The 25554-nt window shown below is 40.3% G+C and overlaps 6 protein-coding genes across 6 annotated transcripts; 3 read left to right on the top strand and 3 right to left on the bottom strand.

The window, feature by feature from the left end:
• Nucleotides 1-856: 856 nt before the first annotated feature.
• LOC128718239 (uncharacterized) lies at nt 857-1960 on the bottom strand. Its single transcript, XM_053811899.1, has 3 exons — nt 1059-1960; nt 932-939; nt 857-864 (listed from the first exon to the last, which is right to left on the bottom strand). Exons 1-3 carry the CDS (start codon nt 1958-1960, stop codon nt 857-859), a joined length of 918 nt encoding a protein of 305 aa, XP_053667874.1.
• A 1424-nt stretch (nt 1961-3384) lies between these two features.
• On the top strand, nt 3385-11136 carry LOC128718240 (uncharacterized). Its single transcript, XM_053811901.1, has 3 exons — nt 3385-4286; nt 4406-4413; nt 10973-11136. Exons 1-3 carry the CDS (start codon nt 3385-3387, stop codon nt 11134-11136), a joined length of 1074 nt encoding a protein of 357 aa, XP_053667876.1.
• Nucleotides 11137-13113: 1977 nt separating this feature from the next.
• On the bottom strand, nt 13114-14214 carry LOC128718241 (uncharacterized). Its single transcript, XM_053811902.1, has 3 exons — nt 13316-14214; nt 13189-13196; nt 13114-13121 (listed from the first exon to the last, which is right to left on the bottom strand). Exons 1-3 carry the CDS (start codon nt 14212-14214, stop codon nt 13114-13116), a joined length of 915 nt encoding a protein of 304 aa, XP_053667877.1.
• Nucleotides 14215-15638: 1424 nt separating this feature from the next.
• Nucleotides 15639-16627, top strand: LOC128718242 (uncharacterized). Its single transcript, XM_053811903.1, has 2 exons — nt 15639-16540; nt 16624-16627. The coding sequence occupies exons 1-2, from the start codon at nt 15639-15641 to the stop codon at nt 16625-16627; spliced, it is 906 nt and encodes a 301-aa protein (XP_053667878.1).
• Nucleotides 16628-23035: 6408 nt separating this feature from the next.
• LOC128718244 (uncharacterized) lies at nt 23036-23672 on the top strand. The gene is made up of 2 exons (XM_053811904.1): nt 23036-23173; nt 23241-23672. Exons 1-2 carry the CDS (start codon nt 23036-23038, stop codon nt 23670-23672), a joined length of 570 nt encoding a protein of 189 aa, XP_053667879.1.
• A 261-nt stretch (nt 23673-23933) lies between these two features.
• On the bottom strand, nt 23934-25102 carry LOC128708344 (putative nuclease HARBI1). Its single transcript, XM_053803318.1, has 4 exons — nt 24984-25102; nt 24481-24916; nt 24265-24409; nt 23934-24202 (listed from the first exon to the last, which is right to left on the bottom strand). Exons 1-4 carry the CDS (start codon nt 25100-25102, stop codon nt 23934-23936), a joined length of 969 nt encoding a protein of 322 aa, XP_053659293.1.
• Nucleotides 25103-25554: the final 452 nt, after the last annotated feature.

Genomic DNA, 25554 nt, shown 5'->3' on the forward strand with positions numbered 1-25554 from the left:
ACGAACAGCTGAAAGGCATTCCCATTGACAAGTGGTATTATCTTAAGCTTAATTCTTCCTATTGATAAACGCTATGTACCGTAAAAAAAACCCGTTTTGGCTAGACACAGCCCGCGTACTGCGGACGTCCACAATTTAAATACCTGGATGTTCAGTTTTTGTTTTGCCAACGCATGGAAATTCGTACCTCGTCAACCGATGAATGCTCTCGCGGAGAGCACACGTGAGTGCTTGGTTGCATAACGCATCCAACAACAAGGTGTGGTACCGCTCCTTAATAGGATCAATACGCATCCGATTCGATGTTCGATTCGAACCAGATACCGCCTTTTGGAATTGTACGCTACCGGAATTGCTGTGCTGCTAACTTCTTGTTATCTGTAAGTATTTTTTAATTTGCAAATAAAAAACAACTTAAGGGAAATATACACGGTCCGTTGAATTTAATGATAACTGTGAAAATATATACAATTTGCGTTATTGGTCTACATTATAAGTACCTGCATAGCTATATGGCCTGGACGTCTTTCTAAAAGTAAAAAAGAATCTTCACAAGTAGGTAGGATTAAAATTTAAAAGTGTTGATAAACAAACAGATAAGACCATGGTACTTGTTTGAATATGTGTTGCAACCTGTGGAACTATTGAACTGTGCTTGAAGCCTGTAAAGAGCAGATAAATAGAAAAAGTACAAAAATAAAATCGTTTTCCCCCGATCCTGTTAGTATATGATGGCCGGTAGCACACATCATATTCCAGCCAGCACCACGAGGAGGTAGGATACGGAGTTCCAAGATAGCGGATGTATTACATGTAAACGCTAAGGCATGTAGAATACATTCGCTCTTGGCATTAGCTAGCCACCTTGAAGATAGTTGATGTATTAAAAATGTTTACGGAAGAGTAAATGAACAATGGATGGAAAACTTACCCATGTTCCTGTGTGACCGACGGTTGGATGGATGAGCACATTATCTGAAGAGAAATAGAAACATACAAATTACAAACATCTCTCTGGCATTCGGTAATCAGATAATCGGCATTAACAGAAAACTTACCCAAAGTCCTGGACAGCTTTGATTGCGCGCAACACACTCAGGAAGCCGTTCTGGTTCCGCCGCTTCATTTGGTACTCCCGTAGGTACGCGATAAGGGCTCCTCGGTTGGTGCCCTTAGATCTTAAAAAGGGCTTTACCCAACGCCACAGGTTTTCGATATTTTGTGTGTGCACAAAGCCATCGTCCGGATCCACGAAATTTTCGGAGTGATTGACCGCTACGTGAACATATCCGTACTGTTCGATGCCGTTGTAGGCCCTCCAACCATCAGTCACTAACGTTGTTCCCGGAGCCACATGCTGCACAATGATGCCATGCAATGTGCCAGCATCCCGTTGCTGCACCAGCTCCAGAAACACTTCCCGTGTCTCGCGGCAGATACCGCCGACCAACCAGACTTGGTTGCCTTCCGCGAAGCGTCCGCGGTTATACTTCCGCTTGGTGACGACAGATTCGTCAATCTCGACGGTCATTCCATCGCCACCAATTGGAGCCTGGTTAGTCTCGATGTATTCCGCGGATACTGCTCGAAGTATAGCGTACCATTTCGATATGGCACTTTTGCCGGCACTGCACTCCAATGCTGCGTCCGTCCGCTTCGCATCCCGCGACCACTCGAAGGTTATTTCTATCAGCTTCGATAGGGGTAGATGCGAGTTCTTGAATATACTGTCCGTACGGACAGTACACTCCCACCCGGTACAGCTGGTCGTCGGCTTGCATATCCATTTATACGAATTAGCTTTTTTGGTCGCTTTCATCTTCATGCGCCGGTTACACTTGTTGCACATTTGCTCCGACGGCAATATACCGGCTTCCTGCAACAATAGCACCAAACGCTGCTCATCCTCGGTGATTTTCTTCAATTCACTCAAACTTCGCACTGCACCCAAAGTTTCCATCGTTTTAGCTTCAAACTCGCTTGTTGGAAAATCTTGGTCTCGATCCGATATTGGTGTATGTAACTACTAATTTGCGCGCCAATTGGGTACAGTGGGTACATTGGGTTTCATTGATGGTAGGTGTGCCCATCGTCTTCATTGTATTCCAACGGACAAATGTCATGCCTTCTTGCTTTGCCAATTGGCGCGCAAACTAGTAGTTAGAGGCCGTTCAATTATTACGTAACGCAAAAATGTCCCAAATCTTCATCATCGGAACCCAAACATATATCCTCCTGATCCTTGATCGTAATCACCTTCTTTTTACTTTTATTTACGTCGTGTTTGGACACTGACGACGATTCTAACAACCGATCCTTTGTGGAATAAATTTGGTTACGGTTCAGCAAAACTTGTGAAGCAAAATATATTTCGCAAATTTTACAAACTCTGCTTTGTAACGCCTTTTGTAATGAAGGGCAATATAGGTCATATGGCAGCTCTTTGTATGATGGAAGAGATTTAGGTAGGATCTTTGCAGTGTTAATCGAGCTATTAAGGAAGAGTGAAACAAACGATCCACTCGTTTTGGACAAACTTGGGTACTCGGCTTTAATCCCATCTGCAGTTTGATTGATGCGAATCGGAGCAGACATAAATTGCGTTGGCATTATATCGAAATAGCTGCTTCTGGGTGTGCTGCAACATTTGCGATTTGAACATTTCACTATCTGCTGAAAGTACTGTGAAGTGCGTACATGTGCTGAACACCATTCTGCATCACAGCTAAGTATGGAATCAAACGATAACTCGGAGGAACTTGGGTCAATATAATCCGAAACTACGGGGAATCCATCGAATGTTATATCGTTCCATATTTCTGTAGCCGTTTCACCTGCATAAAATTCTTTCGAAAAGAATTAAAATTCTTTTTCTCTAATTCCAAATCAATAGTTCGAAGTCTTTCATCATGATGCGTTCCGTAATGATCATGAGGTAGAACAAGGCCTGACAATTCTCGAGACAATGGCGCCATTCTTCTTTCCAAATACAAATTCAAACAATAATGATATTAAATGAAGAATCTGAGACTAAATTTATAGAGGAATTTATACTTAATGTATAATGTATAAAGGTGCGAATACAAATCACACAACTAAAATAGACCCAACCAGTGAGGTCGAAACTATGCAGCAGTGGCAATGATGAATGACGAAAAATAGAATCATCAATAATTTAGCCATCTGAACAACTTATTCTATGTTACGTAATATAAATTGAACCCCCCCCCCCCCCCCCCCCTCCCCCAATGTAACAAACCGTAACGTTTGAAGGAACCCCCTCCCCCTCCTAACAGCGTTACGTAATAATTGAATGAACCCTTACATACACCAATATCGGATCGAGACCAAGATTTTCCAACAAGCGAGTTTGAAGCTAAAACGATGGAAACTTTGGGTGCAGTGCGAAGTTTGAGTGAATTGAAGAAAATCACCGAGGATGAGCAGCGTTTGGTGCTATTGTTGCAGGAAGCCGGTATATTGCCGTCGGAGCAAATGTGCAACAAGTGTAACCGGCGCATGAAGATGAAAGCGACCAAAAAAGCTAATTCGTATAAATGGATATGCAAGCCGACGACCAGCTGTACCGGGTGGGAGTGTACTGTCCGTACGGACAGTATATTCAAGAACTCGCATCTACCCCTATCGAAGCTGATAGAAATAACCTTCGAGTGGTCGCGGGATGCGAAGCGGACGGACGCAGCATTGGAGTGCAGTGCCGGCAAAAGTGCCATATCGAAATGGTACGCTATACTTCGAGCAGTATCCGCGGAATACATCGAGACTAACCAGGCTCCAATTGGTGGCGATGGAATGACCGTCGAGATTGACGAATCTGTCGTCACCAAGCGGAAGTATAACCGCGGACGCTTCGCGGAAGGCAACCAAGTCTGGTTGGTCGGCGGTATCTGCCGCGAGACACGGGAAGTGTTTCTGGAGCTGGTGCAGCAACGGGATGCTGGCACATTGCATGGCATCATTGTGCAGCATGTGGCTCCGGGAACAACGTTAGTGACTGATGGTTGGAGGGCCTACAACGGCATCGAACAGTACGGATATGTTCACGTAGCGGTCAATCACTCCGAAAATTTCGTGGATCCGGACGATGGCTTTGTGCACACACAAAATATCGAAAACCTGTGGCGTTGGGTAAAGCCCTTTTTAAGATCTAAGGGCACCAACCGAGGAGCCCTTATCGCGTACCTACGGGAGTACCAAATGAAGCGGCGGAACCAGAACGGCTTCCTGAGTGTGTTGCGCGCAATCAAAGCTGTCCAGGACTTTGGGTAAGTTTTCTGTTAATGCCGATTATCTGATTACCGAATGCCAGAGAGATGTTTGTAATTTGTATGTTTCTATTTCTCTTCAGATAATGTGCTCATCCATCCAACCGTCGGTCACACAGGAACATGGGTAAGTTTTCCATCCATTGTTCATTTACTCTTCCGTAAACATTTTTAATACATCAACTATCTTCAAGGTGGCTAGCTAATGCCAAGAGCGAATGTATTCTACATGCCTTAGCGTTTACATGTAATACATCCGCTATCTTGGAACTCCGTATCCTACCTCCTCGTGGTGCTGGCTGGAATATGATGTGTGCTACCGGCCATCATATACTAACAGGATCGGGGGAAAACGATTTTATTTTTGTACTTTTTCTATTTATCTGCTCTTTACAGGCTTCAAGCACAGTTCAATAGTTCCACAGGTTGCAACACATATTCAAACAAGTACCATGGTCTTATCTGTTTGTTTATCAACACTTTTAAATTTTAATCCTACCTACTTGTGAAGATTCTTTTTTACTTTTAGAAAGACGTCCAGGCCATATAGCTATGCAGGTACTTATAATGTAGACCAATAACGCAAATTGTATATATTTTCACAGTTATCATTAAATTCAACGGACCGTGTATATTTCCCTTAAGTTGTTTTTTATTTGCAAATTAAAAAATACTTACAGATAACAAGAAGTTAGCAGCACAGCAATTCCGGTAGCGTACAATTCCAAAAGGCGGTATCTGGTTCGAATCGAACATCGAATCGGATGCGTATTGATCCTATTAAGGAGCGGTACCACACCTTGTTGTTGGATGCGTTATGCAACCAAGCACTCACGTGTGCTCTCCGCGAGAGCATTCATCGGTTGACGAGGTACGAATTTCCATGCGTTGGCAAAACAAAAACTGAACATCCAGGTATTTAAATTGTGGACGTCCGCAGTACGCGGGCTGTGTCTAGCCAAAACGGGTTTTTTTTACGGTACATAGCGTTTATCAATAGGAAGAATTAAGCTTAAGATAATACCACTTGTCAATGGGAATGCCTTTCAGCTGTTCGTAGCTTTTCGTAAAAAAGCGTAATAAAATATTGAAAACACAACATTACATCTGAGTACTCCATCTTGCGGAATATATTATATGCAGCAAAGAACAACTAGCGACGAGATTCACCTATCACATTTGAAAGTAAAGATCAATAACTCCGCCGGGCCTATGGTTGGGGATGCGACATTAGTTCAGAAAATTAAGGGAAATAATTTATGTTTTTTTAAATTTATTTTCTTCTCATATTTTGTCATAGTTTCATAGTCTAATTGAACATATTACAACCGATCCTAGCTTGCCCTGTTGGCACACCCTAATACAATACTGTTCGTTTGACACTACCAGTCCTAGTATGAGAATTTTGCAATCCTATCATATCATATCATATGAACTAGTTTGCTATCCCCATAAAGTAGACGTATGTAAGCACGCACGCGGACGCAGCATTTCCGATGTACTATCAATCGATAGAGAGCAAGGTAACTGGGCGGATAAGTGACACTATCAACCAAGACGATATATGAAGAAAAAAACGCTTATATAACAATATTTGCACAATCCAGAGATATCAGACATATTATTCGATGACGGACCATATGTAGCGGTAGAGTTTGAAATTAATTCATTCAATCCTTAAAATCTAACAATGTTTCCCGTACCAGACAGTACTAAAGGATGGAATACCCAGGGCTACAATGCATGTCATCATGAATGTTATTTGCAAAATTATACTCTGCATAGTATTCTGCACATGCTCTTTGATTAAAAATTTACATCAAGGATGGTATGGAAGATTGCGTGAGTTTAGAATATTTCGGATGTAAAATGCAAATTCGAATTATGGATTATATCAAAAATAATTTCATTGTACCAAAACCACGAGAGTGATAGCTACAAGCTAAATATATATTCAAATATTGTTAAATTAACATTTAAATGGTAAAAAACGGTCAAATCAAATTATCATGTTACAAATTGTCTTTTGATAATGCAATTAAAGATTTAGCTTAATTATTAACTTCATCCCAAGGAAAGACAGTCCATACAATACAATACATTACAGACAAACAGTAGCTGATAGTTTAAACACATTACACGCTATAAATACATAGCAGCAGCTTCCTACCGTTTTAAAGCTATACTTCGACATTCATAAACGAAGTAATAATGGAGATGAAATCGAGATCAAGTTGAAGATCTGCAGCACCAGTACATCGTATCGGATTAAGCTCGAGACCGCTCTTCTCCATCAGCGTATCAGTAGTATCGACGCAGCTAAACCTGCATCGCACCCGCGTGGCTACGTATAACCATGAATAAAGAATTAGTATTATTCAACATTCCGAACGAGTAATCGTGTTTCCTTACCTTTTTTCCTTTGACTTTGATTTACACTCCTAAGGACAAGACCAATTTTGATACTTCCCAGGACATCCTTATGCTCATCAAATGGCTAGATCGAATAAAAAATGAATGAATGAAATGAAATGAAAAAGGATACTCGGTACACTTCAGGAAAAATGTGATGTTACGCCATGTAATATTTGTAATTTGTAATACCTGTAATTGTCGTAAGAGATTAGTGCTAACATAAAGCAGTAAGATTGTAGCTTTGGAACACTTAGAGAAAAAAAGTAAAACAAGTACTACGCTAATAATAAACATCCTTCAATTTCGTGAACCATTGTACCACTACTGCGATCACTTTTTCTTCCATTAGTGTGCATTTATGACTTCTAATTTTTAAAACACCTTCTAAGATTTTCCAACCAAGCATACAGTTTTTCATCAGTTTCCTACAGTAAAGGAGTATTAAATGTTTTTTGCGAGTTTGTTTTCTTTTTGGAGCAAACAGCAACTGTTTTTTTGAGCAATGCGAAATGGCGAAACACCGACGCAAGCTATAAGATGCCTGTCGGCCATCGGAGGACCGATCTAAAGCGAAAAGACCTGTCTTCATATAGAGTATAAATAAGTGTTACTCTGTGTATATGTCCCCTGTGCATGCGGAATATGAAACAGGCAAGATTTGAACCAAGCCTGAATCATCCGTTAACCTGGAAGTGTGTAATCGAATTACGGTAAGTAAATAATTTCCAATGCTAGGCCACATCATCAGGCTGCATCACATTGGTCCACCAATCGCTGGAAAACGCTTAAAAATAACTCGAGACCCGTTGCAAATACCCATGATTTACATACCACTTCGTTCCGGTCGAAGAAAGTGTCCATTTCAAGGTTGCCGGTATTACTCCGTTCAGGATTTTCGAATTCACGATGATACAATTTGGATTGTGCGACGCAACCCAGCCATTTGAGCGCTTCATGGACGGTATATTAGCAAATCTCAATGTTCTGGTGGTGTTTGTTGATGATGTTTGCTTCCTCCACTGAAAATGAGCATCGAAACTTGTTATAATTCTGTTTTGGCATCTCAAATCGAACGGCCATGTACTGAACTTACAAAAGTGTTAGCCGACTACAGTTGATTATGGTCGTCCTGCATTGTTAGAACTGCGACGATTTTCCGCCGCACTTGTCTTCATTCGCAATGCATTCTCTTTGAAACAACTGCGTGCTGTGTCTGTCGAAATTTAAAAAAATAAAACGTTATACGTAAACTTCACCGGATGCAAGGAAAATTTGGCTAAAGCTCTTATCCGTGTTAACTTACCTTAATTTGTCCAAACGAATGTGGCTTGTAGCGGAACGGATCCGTTAAAGAACTCCAAAGGCTTATTTCCGGCTCATCGGATATCGCGGTAGGGGCATTTCTACAGCAGTACAATAGCGATCGATCGATCGGTGCTGGTCTGGTGACCATCAACCGCTAGGATCCTTCACGCAGAACTTTTCAGTTTAATTTCTTCACAGATTCAGCAGCATCCCGTCGTCGAGCGTTGGCTAACAGCCGGTGACCTGAAGCTATATCTCTTCCTGATATGTTAGCATAAACATTAGCCAAGTTATTTTGCGCAAGCAGGTTTTCTCGGTTTGACCGTGCTCGGATATAAAACACATTGCTACACCCAATGCTGAAAGAAAATGCATTACATGCGTTAAAAACGAGTCACTTATTTTCACCACAAGCCGCGTTAATTGAGCATGCAATTTGAAAATAAAATACCTCTCGTAATTTGTGGCACGCAATAAATTTGCATAAGTAATACACTCTGTTGCTTTTAAATTTCCGCTTTAAACCGCCGATATTTATTAAAACGTAAATGTAAACAAACCATGTTGACATTTAATTTGTCATATCGCATGACCGAACCACCCTTTGATGTGCGTGAAACGTTTCAGGGTAGCTTCGAACCCTATGGGGGGGGACTATAAAAATCTTTTACCAAAAATTCAAACTGATGTTATTCATCAACATCAAATTTTATGATTTTCATATAGTCTTAAAAATAGTCATGATAAGTATGGATAAATCGGTTTTATCACGATATTTGTTGCTTGTTGTTTTGTATTCATGCTTATTTTATTTCCAAAATTCGTGAAACATAGGTCTCATTCTAACATAACGCATAATAACTCGAAGAAAGTAATTCAAATAACATGATTCATGAATAAAAATTTCGGTAAAAGATTTTTATAGTCCCCCCCCATAGGGTTCGAAGCTACCCTGAAACGTTTCACGCACATCAAAGGGTGGTTCGGTCATGCGATATGACAAATTAAATGTCAACATGGTTTGTTTACATTTACGTTTTAATAAATATCGGCGGTTTAAAGCGGAAATTTAAAAGCAACAGAGTGTATTACTTATGCAAATTTATTGCGTGCCACAAATTACGAGAGGTATTTTATTTTCAAATTGCATGCTCAATTAACGCGGCTTGTGGTGAAAATAAGTGACTCGTTTTTAACGCATGTAATGCATTTTCTTTCAGCATTGGGTGTAGCAATGTGTTTTATATCCGAGCACGGTCAAACCGAGAAAACCTGCTTGCGCAAAATGACTTGGCTAATGTTTATGCTAACATATCAGGAAGAGATATAGCTTCAGGTCACCGGCTGTTAGCCAACACTCGACGACGGGATGCTGCTGAATCTGTGAAAAAATTAAACTGAAAAGTTCTGCGTGAAGGATCCTAGCGGTTGATGGTCACCAGACCAGCACCGATCGATCGATCGCTATTGTACTGCTGTAGAAATGCCCCTACCGCGATATCCGATGAGCCGGAAATAAGCCTTTGGAGTTCTTTAACGGATCCGTTCCGCTACAAGCCACATTCGTTTGGACAAATTAAGGTAAGTTGACACGGATAAGAGCTTTAGCCAAATTTTCCTTGCATCCGGTGAAGTTTACGTATAACGTTTTATTTTTTTAAATTTCGACGCACTAAACAGACACAGCACGCAGTTGTTTAAAAAAGAATGCGTTGCGAATGAAGACAAGTGCGGCGGAAAATCGTCGCAGTTCTAACAATGCAGGACGACCATAATCAACTGTAGTCGGCTAACACTTTTGTAAGTTCAGTACATGGCCGTTCGATTTGAGATGCCAAAACAGAATTATAACATGCTCCTTTTCAGTGGAGGAAGCAAACATCATCAACAAACACCACCAGAACATTGAGATTTGCTAATATACCGTCCATGAAGCGCTCAAATGGCTGGGTTGCGTCGCACAATCCAAATTGTATCATCGTGAATTCGAAAATCCTGAACGGAGTAATACCGGCAACCTTGAAATGGACACTTTCTTCGACCGGAACGAAGTGGTATGTAAATCATGGGTATTTGCAACGGGTCTCGAGTTATTTTTAAGCGTTTTCCAGCGATTGGTGGACCAGTGGTTTCAATGTGATGCAGCCTGATGATGTGGCCTAGCATTGGAAATTATTTACTTATCGTAATTCGATTATACACTTCCAGGTTAACGGATGATTCAGGCTAGGTTCAAATCTTGCCTGTTTCATATTCCGCATGCACAGGGGACATATACACAGAGTAACACTTATTTATACTCTATATGAAGACAGGTCTTTTCGCTTTAGATCGGTACTCCGATGGCCGACAGGCATCTTATAGCTTGCGTCGGTGTTCCGCCATTTCGCATTGCTCAAAAAAACAGTTGCTGTTTGCTCCAAAAAAAAAAACAAACTCGCAAAAAACAGTTAATACTCCTTTACTGTAGGAAACTGATGAAAAACTGTACGCTTGGTTGGAAAATCTTAGAAGGTGTTTTAAAAATTAGAAGTCATAAATGCACACTAATGGAAGAAAAAGTGATCGCAGTAGTGGTACAATGGTTTACGAAATTGAAGGATGTTTATTATTAGCGTAGTACTTGTTTTACTTTTTTTCTCTAAGTGTTCCAAAGCTACAATCTTACTGCTTTATGTTAGCACTAATCTCTTTCGACAATTACAGGTATTACAAATTACAAATATTACATGGCGTAACATCACATTTTTCCTGAAGTGTACCGAGTATCCTTTTTCATTTCATTTCATTCATTCATTTTTTATTCGATCTAGCCATTTGATGAGCATAAGGATGTCCTGGGAAGTATCAAAATTGGTCTTGTCCTTAGGAGTGTAAATCAAAGTCAAAGGAAAAAAGGTAAGGAAACACGATTACTCGTTCGGAATGTTGAATAATACTAATTCTTTATTCATGGTTATACGTAGCCACGCGGGTGCGATGCAGGTTTAGCTGCGTCGATACTACTGATACGCTGATGGAGAAGAGCGGTCTCGAGCTTAATCCGATACGATGTACTGGTGCTGCAGATCTTCAACTTGATCTCGATTTCATCTCCATTATCACTTCGTTTATGAATGTCGAAGTATAGCTTTAAAACGGTAGGAAGCTGCTGCTATGTATTTATAGCGTGTAATGTGTTTAAACTATCAGCTACTGTTTGTCTGTAATGTATTGTATTGTATGGACTGTCTTTCCTTGGGATGAAGTTAATAATTAAGCTAAATCTTTAATTGCATTATCAAAAGACAATTTGTAACATGATAATTTGATTTGACCGTTTTTTACCATTTAAATGTTAATTTAACAATATTTGAATATATATTTAGCTTGTAGCTATCACTCTCGTGGTTTTGGTACAATGAAATTATTTTTGATATAATCCATAATTCGAATTTGCATTTTACATCCGAAATATTCTAAACTCACGCAATCTTCCATACCATCCTTGATGTAAATTTTTAATCAAAGAGCATATGCAGAATACTATGCAGAGTATAATTTTGCAAATAACATTCATGATGACATGCATTGTAGCCCTGGGTATTCCATCCTTTAGTACTGTCTGGTACGGGAAACATTGTTAGATTTTAAGGATTGAATGAATTAATTTCAAACTCTACCGCTACATATGGTCCGTCATCGAATAATATGTCTGATATCTCTGGATTGTGCAAATATTGTTATATAAGCGTTTTTTTCTTCATATATCGTCTTGGTTGATAGTGTCACTTATCCGCCCAGTTACCTTGCTCTCTATCGATTGATAGTACATCGGAAATGCTGCGTCCGCGTGCGTGCTTACATACGTCTACTTTATGGGGATAGCAAACTAGTTCATATGATATGATATGATAGGATTGCAAAATTCTCATACTAGGACTGGTAGTTTCAAACGAACAGTATTGTATTAGGGTGTGCCAACAGGGCAAGCTAGGATCGGTTGTAATATGTTCAATTAGACTATGAAACTATGACAAAATATGAGAAGAAAATAAATTTAAAAAAACATAAATTATTTCCCTTAATTTTCTGAACTAATGTCGCATCCCCAACCATAGGCCCGGCGGAGTTATTGATCTTTACTTTCAAATGTGATAGGTGAATCTCGTCGCTAGTTGTTCTTTGCTGCATATAATATATTCCGCAAGATGGAGTACTCAGATGTAATGTTGTGTTTTCAATATTTTATTACGCTTTTTTACGAAAAGCTACGAACAGCTGAAAGGCATTCCCATTGACAAATGGTATTATCTTAAGCTTAATTCTTCCTATTGATAAACGCTATGTACCGTAAAAAAACCCGTTTTGGCTAGACACAGCCCGTGTACTGCGGATGTCCACAATTTAAATACCTGGATGTTCAGTTTTTGTTTTGCCAACGCATGGAAATTCGTACCTCGTCAACCGATGAATGCTCTCGCGGAGAGCACACGTGAGTGCTTGGTTGCATAACGCATCCAACAACAAGGTGTGGTACCGCTCCTTAATAGGATCAATACGCATCCGATTCGATGTTCGATTCGAACCAGATACCGCCTTTTGGAATTGTACGCTACCGGATTTGCTGTGCTGCTAACTTCTTGTTATCTGTAAGTATTTTTTAATTTGCAAATAAAAAACAACTTAAGGGAAATATACACGGTCCGTTGAATTTAATGATAACTGTGAAAATATATACAATTTGCGTTATTGGTCTACATTATAAGTACCTGCATAGCTATATGGCCTGGACGTCTTTCTAAAAGTAAAAAAGAATCTTCACAAGTAGGTAGGATTAAAATTTAAAAGTGTTGATAAACAAACAGATAAGACCATGGTACTTGTTTGAATATGTGTTGCAACCTGTGGAACTATTGAACTGTGCTTGAAGCCTGTAAAGAGCAGATAAATAGAAAAAGTACAAAAATAAAATCGTTTTCCCCCGATCCTGTTAGTATATGATGGCCGGTAGCACACATCATATTCCAGCCAGCACCACGAGGAGGTAGGATACGGAGTTCCAAGATAGCGGATGTATTACATGTAAACGCTAAGGCATGTAGAATACATTCGCTCTTGGCATTAGCTAGCCACCTTGAAGATAGTTGATGTATTAAAAATGTTTACGGAAGAGTAAATGAACAATGGATGGAAAACTTACCCATGTTCCTGTGTGACCGACGGTTGGATGGATGAGCACATTATCTGAAGAGAAATAGAAACATACAAATTACAAACATCTCTCTGGCATTCGGTAATCAGATAATCGGCATTAACAGAAAACTTACCCAAAGTCCTGGACAGCTTTGATTGCGCGCAACACACTCAGGAAGCCGTTCTGGTTCCGCCGCTTCATTTGGTACTCCCGTAGGTACGCGATAAGGGCTCCTCGGTTGGTGTCCTTAGATCTTAAAAAGGGCTTTACCCAACGCCACAGGTTTTCGATATTTTGTGTGTGCACAAAGCCATCGTCCGGATCCACGAAATTTTCGGAGTGATTGACCGCTACGTGAACATATCCGTACTGTTCGATGCCGTTGTAGGCCCTCCAACCATCAGTCACTAACGTTGTTCCCGGAGCCACATGCACAATGATGCCATGCAATGTGCCAGCATCCCGTTGCTGCACCAGCTCCAGAAACACTTCCCGTGTCTCGCGGCAGATACCGCCGACCAACCAGACTTGGTTGCCTTCCGCGAAGCGTCCGCGGTTATACTTCCGCTTGGTGACGACAGATTCGTCAATCTCGACGGTCATTCCATCGCCACCAATTGGAGCCTGGTTAGTTTCGATGTATTCCGCGGATACTGCTCGAAGTATAGCGTACCATTTCGATATGGCACTTTTGCCGGCACTGCACTCCAATGCTGCGTCCGTCCGCTTCGCATCCCGCGACCACTCGAAGGTTATTTCTATCAGCTTCGATAGGGGTAGATGCGAGTTCTTGAATATACTGTCCGTACGGACAGTACACTCCCACCCGGTACAGCTGGTCGTCGGCTTGCATATCCATTTATACGAATTAGCTTTTTTGGTCGCTTTCATCTTCATGCGCCGGTTACACTTGTTGCACATTTGCTCCGACGGCAATATACCGGCTTCCTGCAACAATAGCACCAAACGCTGCTCATCCTCGGTGATTTTCTTCAATTCACTCAAACTTCGCACTGCACCCAAAGTTTCCATCGTTTTAGCTTCAAACTCGCTTGTTGGAAAATCTCGGTCTCGATCCGATATTGGTGTATGTAAGGGTTCATTCAATTATTACGTAACGCTGTTAGGAGGGGGAGGGGGTTCCTTCAAACGTTACGGTTTGTTACATTGGGGGAGGGGGGGGGGGGGGGGGGGATTCAATTTATATTACGTAACATAGAATAAGTTGTTCAGATGGCTAAATTATTGATGATTCTATTTTTCGTCATTCATCATTGCCACTGCTGCATAGTTTCGACCTCACTGGTTGGGTCTATTTTAGTTGTGTGATTTGTATTCGCACCTTTATACATTATACATTAAGTATAAATTCCTCTATAAATTTAGTCTCAGATTCTTCATTTTATATCATTATTGTTTGAATTTGTATTTGGAAAGAAGAATGGCGCCATTGTCTCGAGAATTGTCAGGCCTTGTTCTACCTCATGATCATTACGGAACGCATCATGATGAAAGACTTCGAACTATTGATTTGGAATTAGAGAAAAAGAATTTTAATTCTTTTCGAAAGAATTTTATGCAGGTGAAACGGCTACAGAAATATGGAACGATATAACATTCGATGGATTCCCCGTAGTTTCGGATTATATTGACCCAAGTTCCTCCGAGTTATCGTTTGATTCCATACTTAGCTGTGATGCAGAATGGTGTTCAGCACATGTACGCACTTCACAGTACTTTCAGCAGATAGTGAAATGTTCAAATCGCAAATGTTGCAGCACACCCAGAAGCAGCTATTTCGATATAATGCCAACGCAATTTATGTCTGCTCCGATTCGCATCAATCAAACTGCAGATGGGATTAAAGCCGAGTACCCAAGTTTGTCCAAAACGAGTGGATCGTTTGTTTCACTCTTCCTTAATAGCTCGATTAACACTGCAAAGATCCTACCTAAATCTCTTCCATCATACAAAGAGCTGCCATATGACCTATATTGCCCTTCATTACAAAAGGCGTTACAAAGCAAAGTTTGTAAAATTTGCGAAATATATTTTGCTTCACAAGTTTTGCTGAACCGTAACCAAATTTATTCCACAAAGGATCGGTTGTTAGAATCGTCGTCAGTGTCCAAACACGACGTAAATAAAAGTAAAAAGAAGGTGATTACGATCAAGGATCAGGAGGATATATGTTTGGGTTCCGATGATGAAGATTTGGGACATTTTTGCGTTACGTAATAATTGAACGGCCTCTAACTACTAGTTTGCGCGCCAATTGGCAAAGCAAGAAGGCATGACATTTGTCCGTTGGAATACAATGAAGACGATGGGCACACCTACCATCAATGAAACCCAATGTACCCACTGTACCCAATTGGCGCGCAAATTAGTAGTTACATACACCAATATCGGATCGAGACCGAGATTTTCCAACAAGCGAGTTTGAAGCTAAAACGATGGAAACTTTGGGTGCAGTGCGAAGTTTGAGTGAATTGAAGAAAATCACCGAGGATGAGCAGCGTTTGGTGCTATTGTTGCAGGAAGCCGGTATATTGCCGTCGGAGCAAATGTGCAACAAGTGTAACCGGCGCATGAAGATGAAAGCGACCAAAAAAGCTAATTCGTATAAATGGATATGCAAGCCGACGACCAGCTGTACCGGGTGGGAGTGTACTGTCCGTACGGACAGTATATTCAAGAACTCGCATCTACCCCTATCGAAGCTGATAGAAATAACCTTCGAGTGGTCGCGGGATGCGAAGCGGACGGACGCAGCATTGGAGTGCAGTGCCGGCAAAAGTGCCATATCGAAATGGTACGCTATACTTCGAGCAGTATCCGCGGAATACATCGAAACTAACCAGGCTCCAATTGGTGGCGATGGAATGACCGTCGAGATTGACGAATCTGTCGTCACCAAGCGGAAGTATAACCGCGGACGCTTCGCGGAAGGCAACCAAGTCTGGTTGGTCGGCGGTATCTGCCGCGAGACACGGGAAGTGTTTCTGGAGCTGGTGCAGCAACGGGATGCTGGCACATTGCATGGCATCATTGTGCAGCATGTGGCTCCGGGAACAATGTTAGTGACTGATGGTTGGAGGGCCTACAACGGCATCGAACAGTACGGATATGTTCACGTAGCGGTCAATCACTCCGAAAATTTCGTGGATCCGGACGATGGCTTTGTGCACACACAAAATATCGAAAACCTGTGGCGTTGGGTAAAGCCCTTTTTAAGATCTAAGGGCACCAACCGAGGAGCCCTTATCGCGTACCTACGGGAGTACCAAATGAAGCGGCGGAACCAGAACGGCTTCCTGAGTGTGTTGCGCGCAATCAAAGCTGTCCAGGACTTTGGGTAAGTTTTCTGTAAATGCCGATTATCTGATTACCGAATGCCAGAGAGATGTTTGTAATTTGTATGTTTCTATTTCTCTTCAGATAATGTGCTCATCCATCCAACCGTCGGTCACACAGGAACATGTGTAAGTTTTCCATCAATTGTTCATTTACTCTTCCGTAAACATTTTTAATACATCAACTATCTTCAAGGTGGCTAGCTAATGCCAAGAGCGAATGTATTCTACATGCCTTAGCGTTTACATGTAATACATCCGCTATCTTGGAACTCCGTATCCTACCTCCTCGTGGTGCTGGCTGGAATATGATGTGTGCTACCGGCCATCATATACTAACAGGATCGGGGGAAAACGATTTTATTTTTGTACTTTTTCTATTTATCTGCTCTTTACAGGCTTCAAGCACAGTTCAATAGTTCCACAGGTTGCTACACATATTCAAACAAGTACCATGGTCTTATCTGTTTGTTTATCAACACTTTTAAATTTTAATCCTACCTACTTGTGAAGATTGTTTTTTACTTTTAGAAAGACGTCCAGGCCATATAGCTATGCAGGTACTTATAATGTAGACCAATAACGCAAATTGTATATATTTTCACAGTTATCATTAAATTCAACGTACCGTATATATTTCCCTTAAGTCTTTTTTTATTTGCAAATTAAAAAATACTTACAGATAACAAGAAGTTAGCAGCACAGCAATTCCGGTAGCGTACAATTCCAAAAGGCGGTATCTGGTTCGAATCGAACATCGAATCGGATGCGTATTGATCCTATTAAGGAGCGGTACCACACCTTGTTGTTGGATGCGTTATGCAACCAAGCACTCACGTGTGCTCTCCGCGAGAGCATTCATCGGTTGACGAGGTACGAATTTCCATGCGTTGGCAAAACATAAACTGAACTTCCAGGCATTTAAATTGTGGACGTCCGCAGTACGCGGGCTGTGTCTAGCCAAAACGGGTTTTTTTTACGGTACATAGCGTTTATCAATAGGAAGAATGAAGCTTAAGATAATACCACTTGTCAATGGGAATGCCTTTCAGCTGTTCGTAGCTTTTCGTAAAAAAGCGTAATAAAATATAGAAAACACAACATTACATCTGAGTACTCCATCTTGCGGAATATATTATATGCAGCAAAGAACAACTAGCGACGAGATTCACCTATCACATTTGAAAGTAAAGATCAATAACTCCGCCGGGCCTATGGTTGGGGATGCGACATTAGTTCAGAAAATTAAGGGAAATAATTTATGTTTTTTTAAATTTATTTTCTTCTCATATTTTGTCATAGTTTCATAGTCTAATTGAACATATTACAACCGATCTTAGCTTGCCCTGTTGGCACACAATAATACAATACTGTTCGTTTGAAACTACCAGTCCTAGTATGAGAATTTTGCAATCCTATCATATAATATCATATGAACTAGTTTGCTATCCCCATAAAGTAGACGTATGTAAGCACGCACGCGGACGCAGCATTTCCGATGGACTATCAATCGATAGAGAGCAAGGTAACTGGGCGGATAAGTGACACTATCAACCAAGCCGATATATGAAGAAAAAAACGCTTATATAACAATATTTGCACAATCCAGAGATATCAGACATATTATTCGATGACGGACCATATGTAGCGGTAGAGTTTGAAAATAAGACATTCAATCCTTAAAATCTAACAATGTTTCCCATACCAGACAGTACTAAAGGATGGAATAACCAGGGCTGCAATGCATGTCATCATGAATGTTATTTGCAAAATTATACTCTGCGTAGTATTCTGCATATGCTCTTTGATTAAAAATTTACATCAAGGATGGTATGGAAGATTGCGTGAGTTTAGAATATTTCGGATGTAAAATGCAAATTCGAATTATGGATTATATCAAAAATAATTTCATTGTACCAAAGCCACGAGAGTGATAGCTACAAGCTAAATATATATTCAAATATTGTTAAATTAATATTTAAATGGTAAAAAACGGTCAAATCAAATTATCATGTTACAAATTGTCTTTTGATAATGCAATTAAAGATTTAGCTTAATTATTAACTTCATCCCAAGGAAAGACAGTCCATACAATACAATACATTACAGACAAGCAGTAGCTGATAGTTTAAACACATTACACGCTATAGATACATAGCAGCAGCTTCCTACCGTTTTAAAGCTATACTTCGACATTCATAAACGAAGTGATAATGGAGATGAAATCGAGATCAAGTTGAAGATCCGCAGCACCAGTACATCGTATCGGATTAAGGTCGAGACCGTTCTTCTCCATCAGCGTATCAGTAGTATCGACGCAGCTAAACCGCGTGGCTACTTATAACCATGAATAAAGAATTAGTATTATTCAACATTCCGAACGAGTAATCGTGTTTCCTTACCTTTTTTCCTTTGACTTTGATTTACACTCCTGAGGACAAGACCAATTTTGATACTTCCCTGGACATCCTTATGCTGTCAAATGGCTAGATCGAATAAAAAATGAATGAATGAAATGAAATGAAAAAGGATACTCGGTACACTTCAGGAAAAATGTGATGTTACGCCATGTAATATTTGTTATTTGTAATACCTGTAATTGTCGAAAGAGATTAGTGCTAACATAAAGCAGTAAGATTGTAGCTTTGGAACACTTAGAGAAAAAAAGTAAAACATGTACTACGCTAATAATAAACATCCTTCAATTTCGTAAACCATTGTACCACTACTGCGATCACTTTTTCTTCCATTTGCGTGCATTTATGACTTTTAATTTTTAAAACACCTTCTAAGATTTTCCAACCAAGCGTACAGTTTTTCATCAGTTTCCTACAGCAAAGGAGTATTATTTGTTTTTTGCGAGTTTGTTTTCTTTTTGGAGCAAACAGCAACTGTTTTTTGGAGCAATGCGAAATGGCGGAACACCGACGCAAGCTATAAGATGCCTGTCGGCCATCGGAGGACCGATCTAAAGCGAAAAGACCTGTCTTCATATAGAGTATAAATAAGTGTTACTGTGTGTATATGTCCCCTGTGCATGCGGAATATGAAACAGGCAAGATTTGAACCTAGCATGAATCATCCGTTAACCTGGAAGTGTGTAATCGAATTACGATAAGTAAATAATTTCCAATGCTAGGCCACATCATCAGGCTGCATCACATTGAAACCACTGGTCCATCAATCGCTGGAAAACGCTTAAAAATAACTCGAGACCCGTTGCAAATACCCATGATTTACATACCACTTCGTTCCGGTCGAAGAAAGTGTCCATCTCAAGATTGCCGGTATTACTCCGTTCAGGATTTCCGAATTCACGATGATACAATTTGGATTGTGCGACGCAACCCAGCCATTTGAGCGCTTCATGGACGGTATATTAGCAAATCTCAATGTTCTGGTGGTGTTTGTTGATGATGTTTGCTTCCTCCACTGAAAAGGAGCATGTTATAATTCTGTTTTGGCATCTCAAATCGAATGGCCAGGTACTGAACTTACAAAAGTGTTAGCCGACTACAGTTGATTATGGTCGTCCTACTGCTTTGTTAGAACTGCGACAATCTTAAAAACGAGTCACTTATTTTCACCACAAGCCGCGTTAATTGAGCATGCAATTTGAAAATAAAATACCTCTCGTAATTTGTGGCACGCAAAAAATTTTCATAAGTAATACACTCTGTTGCTTTTAAATTTCCGCTTTAAACCGCCGATATTTATTAAAACGTAAATGTAAACAAACCATGTTGACATTTAATTTGTCACATCGCATGACCGAACCACCCTTTGATGTGCGTGAAACGTTTCAGGGTAGCTTCGAACCCTATGGGGGGGGACTATAAAAATCCTTTACACAAGTAACAATTCACCACGGCCAAATTCACCTCAACAGCTATGAGGAAATTATTTAAGCCATGGTTGGACCATGCATGCAAAGGTACCGCGCAAAATGTCAAATTTCAAAATAACGATAATAAAAACTGTCATGGCGGCCAAAAACGTTAGGTAACGTGAAGCAGCCTTTCTGAATTTAGAATGTCATAGGGAAAAAAAGCGCGCTCAAATTTATTTGTTTTTTTTTCTTGCATGTTGATGTTTGCTCTCTTTCTTCCTTCGCTACTCCTGCATCACAACATAGGACTGCTCGTGGAGGCAGTTTCACGTATTTGTTTTCCTCTCCTTTTCTTTCTGGTATGGTTGTGCGTCATTAATCATCATCATCGCATCATCTCATTACTTCGGGGCTCTGTGAACAAATAAGAAGCTGGGTAGGTAGATTTAGCGTAGAACTCTGGCTTTTTATATACTGAGTGGTACTCGCATGCTTGTCTCACGGTTATACGGGTGTCGGGCCAGCATAGCTGCTGCTGCCTAATAATAACGATGGATACATTTGTGTATTTCAGGCAATGGAGGACAACAACAACAACAAAATTTCAGACACCCAACAATCAAATTTCCCAGTACTGACTCCACAACCCAGCTCATCTATAAGAGTTTTGGAAAATAAGTTGATAGCTCCAGGCAGATCTGAACAATCATTCACATCCCGATCAGTACCCTATGTGTCCCCGCCCCTTGTAATCTAAAGAATGCTCATTATCTACCATCCATATCACCTGGTTCTCCATCACCAATCCATTCCGATAAGCCTGCAATTCCACCTAAACCGAAAATTATTTCCAAACCTCCAACTTCTCTCAAAACCCTTCTGCCATATCGACCTCCGATTTCCATCAAACCTGTTGTAACAACCAAGCCTCCACTTCCTCCTAAACCAACCAACCTGGCTTCAGTACAGAGTAAATTCTATGCAGGACTAACGCAAGGTGATATAATAGAAAGGAAGGTTGATATTGTATTGAAAATGCTGGAGAAAGTATCGCCTAAGATAGAAGTAATTTTAAGTCAAGTATACAAAAATGAATTTACAACTCCACGTAATTTTCAAATGGACAAAATTGACAGTGAAGAAACCCTCATCCGTTACAACGATGCATTGCAAGAAGCAACTTATATGGGGGATGTTATTTGTCAAGTTATCTATATGCTTTCGCGAGTAACCGATATTGAACGACGCTTGAACTTTGCTTTTAACCTATTTTTCGAACGGGATTTTTTAAAGAAGTGCAGTTGGACAGGACGAGGCTTAACGGAGTAAAAATGTTCTATGTATGATGAGAAAGACCTTAAAAACAAAACCGTGCAATGTACGGCATGGAGGAAAATTTCCAGATAGCTACAGCTATCTATCGATGATGCAAAGCATCAATGGAAAGGGTTGTTGAGTTGTTACCGCACTTATAAAGCTAAACCTTACGTCTTCTCATTTCAAGAGCTTTGAGTGTCCCCCTACCCAAGGTAAGGCCTCAATGTCTCCAACAGTAGAGTTCTGACGAACCACCCTAACGATCGAAGTTCTTTCGTCCGATCGTACGATGTCAGCGTAACTGACCAAGACACCGGAAAGTGTGATGCGAGTGTTCCCCGTTACCCGTTGGTAAGAACTGTGCAGGTAAGCACGTTTACAGTGACGCAAGTGTATCTCAATACCCGCTGGTAAGAAATGTGCGGGAAGAACGTTTACAAAATATTCAATGACAGTGACGCAGGACAGTGTTAATTCACACGGCCATGCAATCTTGACTGAACATGACCATAAGCTAACCATTATCGTAAATTCGTATCGTATCGTAAAGAAAGCGTAAATTCGTGCACAAATATATCGTGACCAAACGAAGCACAAAAAAAAATTAATACATTTTGGGACAACGCTTGGATTTGCGCTTCGCGTTTGCGCTCCTTGTAGCATGGCTTTAACGGGTTATGTGGTTATTAGACGAGTCCGAATTTATCAAAAAGATCTTGTCGTCTATCTGTGTCTTGTCGTGCTCTGACAGGAGGCCTGATTATCACATACAAATTGACAAGACAAGTTGTCAAAAACGGAAGATTCGAATTATGACAGCCGTTTGTGTTGTCTGTTGGAAAAATAAAATTTAACGAAACACAAACTCACAAACCCACTGTCAAGAATTTGTATTCTTTAACACAAACGGAGACTCGTATTTGTCAAACTGTTTTCCGTCACCTATTCGCAACGGAAAGGCGCCAAACTCACTCGGTCCTGTGTGTTTCCAGTTCGTTTTCTTGTGCAGTTCCAACCAAAATGTGAGTATTTTACTTCAGAATGGATCTGAAGGAAGTAATGAAGTGTTTTTATACAATATATATGTTTTTATATATATAAATATATAACTGTACTGGTTGCTAGTGCGAAACGGCAGTTGGTGTTTTAAAACTTAGCTGTGAATGTTGTGGCCGCATGGCCATGTACATCCAATCCTATTCCAACAGCAACAGCAGTCAACCAACATCAGCGGAATGCATCTTGCAATTGCTTTGCGAGATCGGAACAGTATAGTTCAATGAACCCTTATGTACATACAATTTTACAGGAACAACAAGAAATACGTACATCCAGGGTGCAATACCATAAAATGGTAGAACTTTTGGAGGGTGTTCCGGACATCGCTAGGGCCATGTCCAAGGGAGACCAAACTAAATTCTGGGAAGATATGGCCGAGCATCTTAATGCTCTTGGACCGCCGATTAGATCGGGCGCAACGTGGAAACGGGTAAGCTTAACAGTGCAAAAAAAAAAATATTATAGTTTGCTTTTAACATTCTTTTTCTGTTTTAAAGGTATGGTTCGACTATAAGTGCGCGGTAAAAAAGAAGCTGCGTGCAAATAAAGCGTCGTTGTTGGCGACAGGTGGCAAATTCCAAGAGAAACCGCTAAACGACGTAGAAGAGAGAGTAGCCAACCTTACCAATCTCAATGCAACTGTAGAAGGCAACTCGGCCCGTTCATTTGGCATAATACCAGCCCCCAGCATCGACCAAGCCTTCGATAACAGTAGCGAGCAACAACAAACGAACACCGAGGAACAACCCGAGGAGCAGATCGCGACAGTGCCCCAAGCTAAAAAAAGACGCATCAAGCGTAAAAATACGGAAGAAGTGCTGCGTCAAAATCAGGAGCTACTTAACCTGATAAAAATCCAAATAGAGGTGCAGAAAGAATCAACGGCAGCATTGAAAGAAGCTACTATAGCTTCTAAGGCTCAAATTTAGGCACAACAACAATCAACGGCAGCATTAAAAGAAGCGACTAAAGCTTTTAACGCGGCACTAGCAAACAGGGACTAACATATATGCACATGAATTAGTCCATAGATGTATTATACATTAGTGATTTAGAATTATGATTTCATGAATATCTTATTAATTGAACTGAAAAACTGAATTGAACTGAACTGTGAATTACGCAACTATTGTGATATCGATAATAAAATATCCAGATACTCTAAAGAATACTTATTGTTTTTGTTCAATTTATTCACTAGGTCCATCTAAGTTATGCGCAATGCACATGTTGTGTAAAGCACAACACACGTTTGTGATTTGAGCTGCTTTTATCGGTGTGTAGTGCAGCTGTCGAGCACCTAATAAGCATCGAAATCTGTTTTTCAGTAAGCCGATTGTACGCTCCACTATTTCCCTGCCCATTGCATGGTTTTTATTGAAGGCAGCCTCTGGTGTGTCTGGAGCCGGGTTACGTTTTGGTGTAACTAACCATGGCTTTGATGGGTAAGCAGCATCGGCTATAAAGTAAATATACGATATAAACATTGTCAAATACGGTGGTATTGCTGTTGTATTTTACCTAATACTTTAAACCCATCTTCTCCACGGTGATGTTTTTCAGCGAAAAAGTCATCTATTCCGCACACACTCCAAACATGCGAGTCGTGATTGGCTCCGGCGTATTTGGCATTGACGTACCGAATTTTCATCAGATGGTCGCAAATCTTCAAATCAAAATGCACAAAAATGTCACTGAAGTATGAATAAGAAGGGTCAAAACGTTTGCTTTACTTACAATCGTCAAGTTTAAGCTGTAAAATCCCTTACGGTTGAAATGTTGATCCCTACTGTCCACTGGTGCAATAATTTTGATGTGTGTACCATCGACACACATCACAACACCAGGGATGCCACTTTTGGAGAAAAAGTATCGTCTTGCATCTTGCTGCTCGTTTGGTTCCATTTGCAAAGAAATATATTTGGGAGCCAAAGTTTCTTCCAAAATTGTCAAACATTTAGCAAATGCAACGGAGAATGTTGGCTGAGCAAAAGCTAAATTAAAATCTTTTCCAGTTCCATTTTGGTAGCTACCCTCTGCTAGAAACCGCAGCGTAGCAGCCAACATTTCCTTTGGGGTAAGCCCTTTTGCCCTTACCGGCGGAAACTTTGGCTCAATCTCATTGAGAATATCGAGGAAGATCTCCTTCGACACACGAAAATTCTTCTTAAATCTGAAAAGAATAACCACGAGAACATATCAAAAATGTTTTCCACTAAAACTTCACAGGCTAAACTCACGCTTGACTGGAAAGTTCCAAAGGGTTGAAAATACTACGAAGGAATCGGCGTTGTTTCGCCAGATCTTCCGTTCTTTCATCGTCACTACTATCATCGCTTACATAGTACGAGAAAATCATATTGATTATCTTAAAATCAGCTACAAGACAAAACAACTTCACAACAATCACAGTTGTTTACACTTTTGGTTTTGTTTTTGTTGGTTTCATCACTTTGACAGATTGATTTTGAAGTTTTAACGAAAAAAATAACTCAACGAATCTTGCCTGTCACAAGAATGGTTTCATAATGCAAATTTTTTTTTCCGTTTGTGTTGATAAGCTTGTCTTGAGACTTTTCCGTTTGTAAGAGATAATAGGCCTGAGGGTGTTAGACAGATAGATGCCATCTCCCAGTGTAGTAATGTCGACCCGATGGAAATCAATATCGGAATGTATAAATGTGATTTCCACTGTCATCCATGAAGAATAAATTGAAATATTACGTTGTTTAATGGAATGATTATACAAATTGCAAAATATTAAACTGATATAAATTGAGCTACTTGCAGGCGACATGTTTGTAACCAAAT

Source organism: Anopheles marshallii, chromosome 2 (assembly GCF_943734725.1).
Source record: "Anopheles marshallii chromosome 2, idAnoMarsDA_429_01, whole genome shotgun sequence".
NCBI classification, from domain to species: domain Eukaryota; kingdom Metazoa; phylum Arthropoda; class Insecta; order Diptera; family Culicidae; genus Anopheles; species Anopheles marshallii.

Excerpts from the sequence above, each read along its gene's own strand:
- LOC128718241 (XM_053811902.1), bottom strand. The coding sequence starts at position 14,214 with ATGGAAACTTTGGGTGCAGTGCGAAGTTTGAGTGAATTGAAGAAAATC.
- LOC128718242 (XM_053811903.1), top strand. The coding sequence starts at position 15,639 with ATGGAAACTTTGGGTGCAGTGCGAAGTTTGAGTGAATTGAAGAAAATC.
- LOC128718244 (XM_053811904.1), top strand. The coding sequence starts at position 23,036 with ATGGTAGAACTTTTGGAGGGTGTTCCGGACATCGCTAGGGCCATGTCC. Across the intron at positions 23,174-23,240 it reads CGGGCGCAACGTGGAAACGG|GTATGGTTCGACTATAAGTG; the intron begins GTAAGCTTAACA and ends TCTGTTTTAAAG.
- LOC128718239 (XM_053811899.1), bottom strand. The coding sequence starts at position 1,960 with ATGGAAACTTTGGGTGCAGTGCGAAGTTTGAGTGAATTGAAGAAAATC.
- LOC128708344 (XM_053803318.1), bottom strand. The coding sequence starts at position 25,102 with ATGATTTTCTCGTACTATGTAAGCGATGATAGTAGTGACGATGAAAGA. Across the intron at positions 24,917-24,983 it reads TTGGAACTTTCCAGTCAAGC|ATTTAAGAAGAATTTTCGTG; the intron begins GTGAGTTTAGCC and ends TATTCTTTTCAG. Across the intron at positions 24,410-24,480 it reads ACAGCTTAAACTTGACGATT|ATTTGCGACCATCTGATGAA; the intron begins GTAAGTAAAGCA and ends TTTGATTTGAAG.
- LOC128718240 (XM_053811901.1), top strand. The coding sequence starts at position 3,385 with ATGGAAACTTTGGGTGCAGTGCGAAGTTTGAGTGAATTGAAGAAAATC.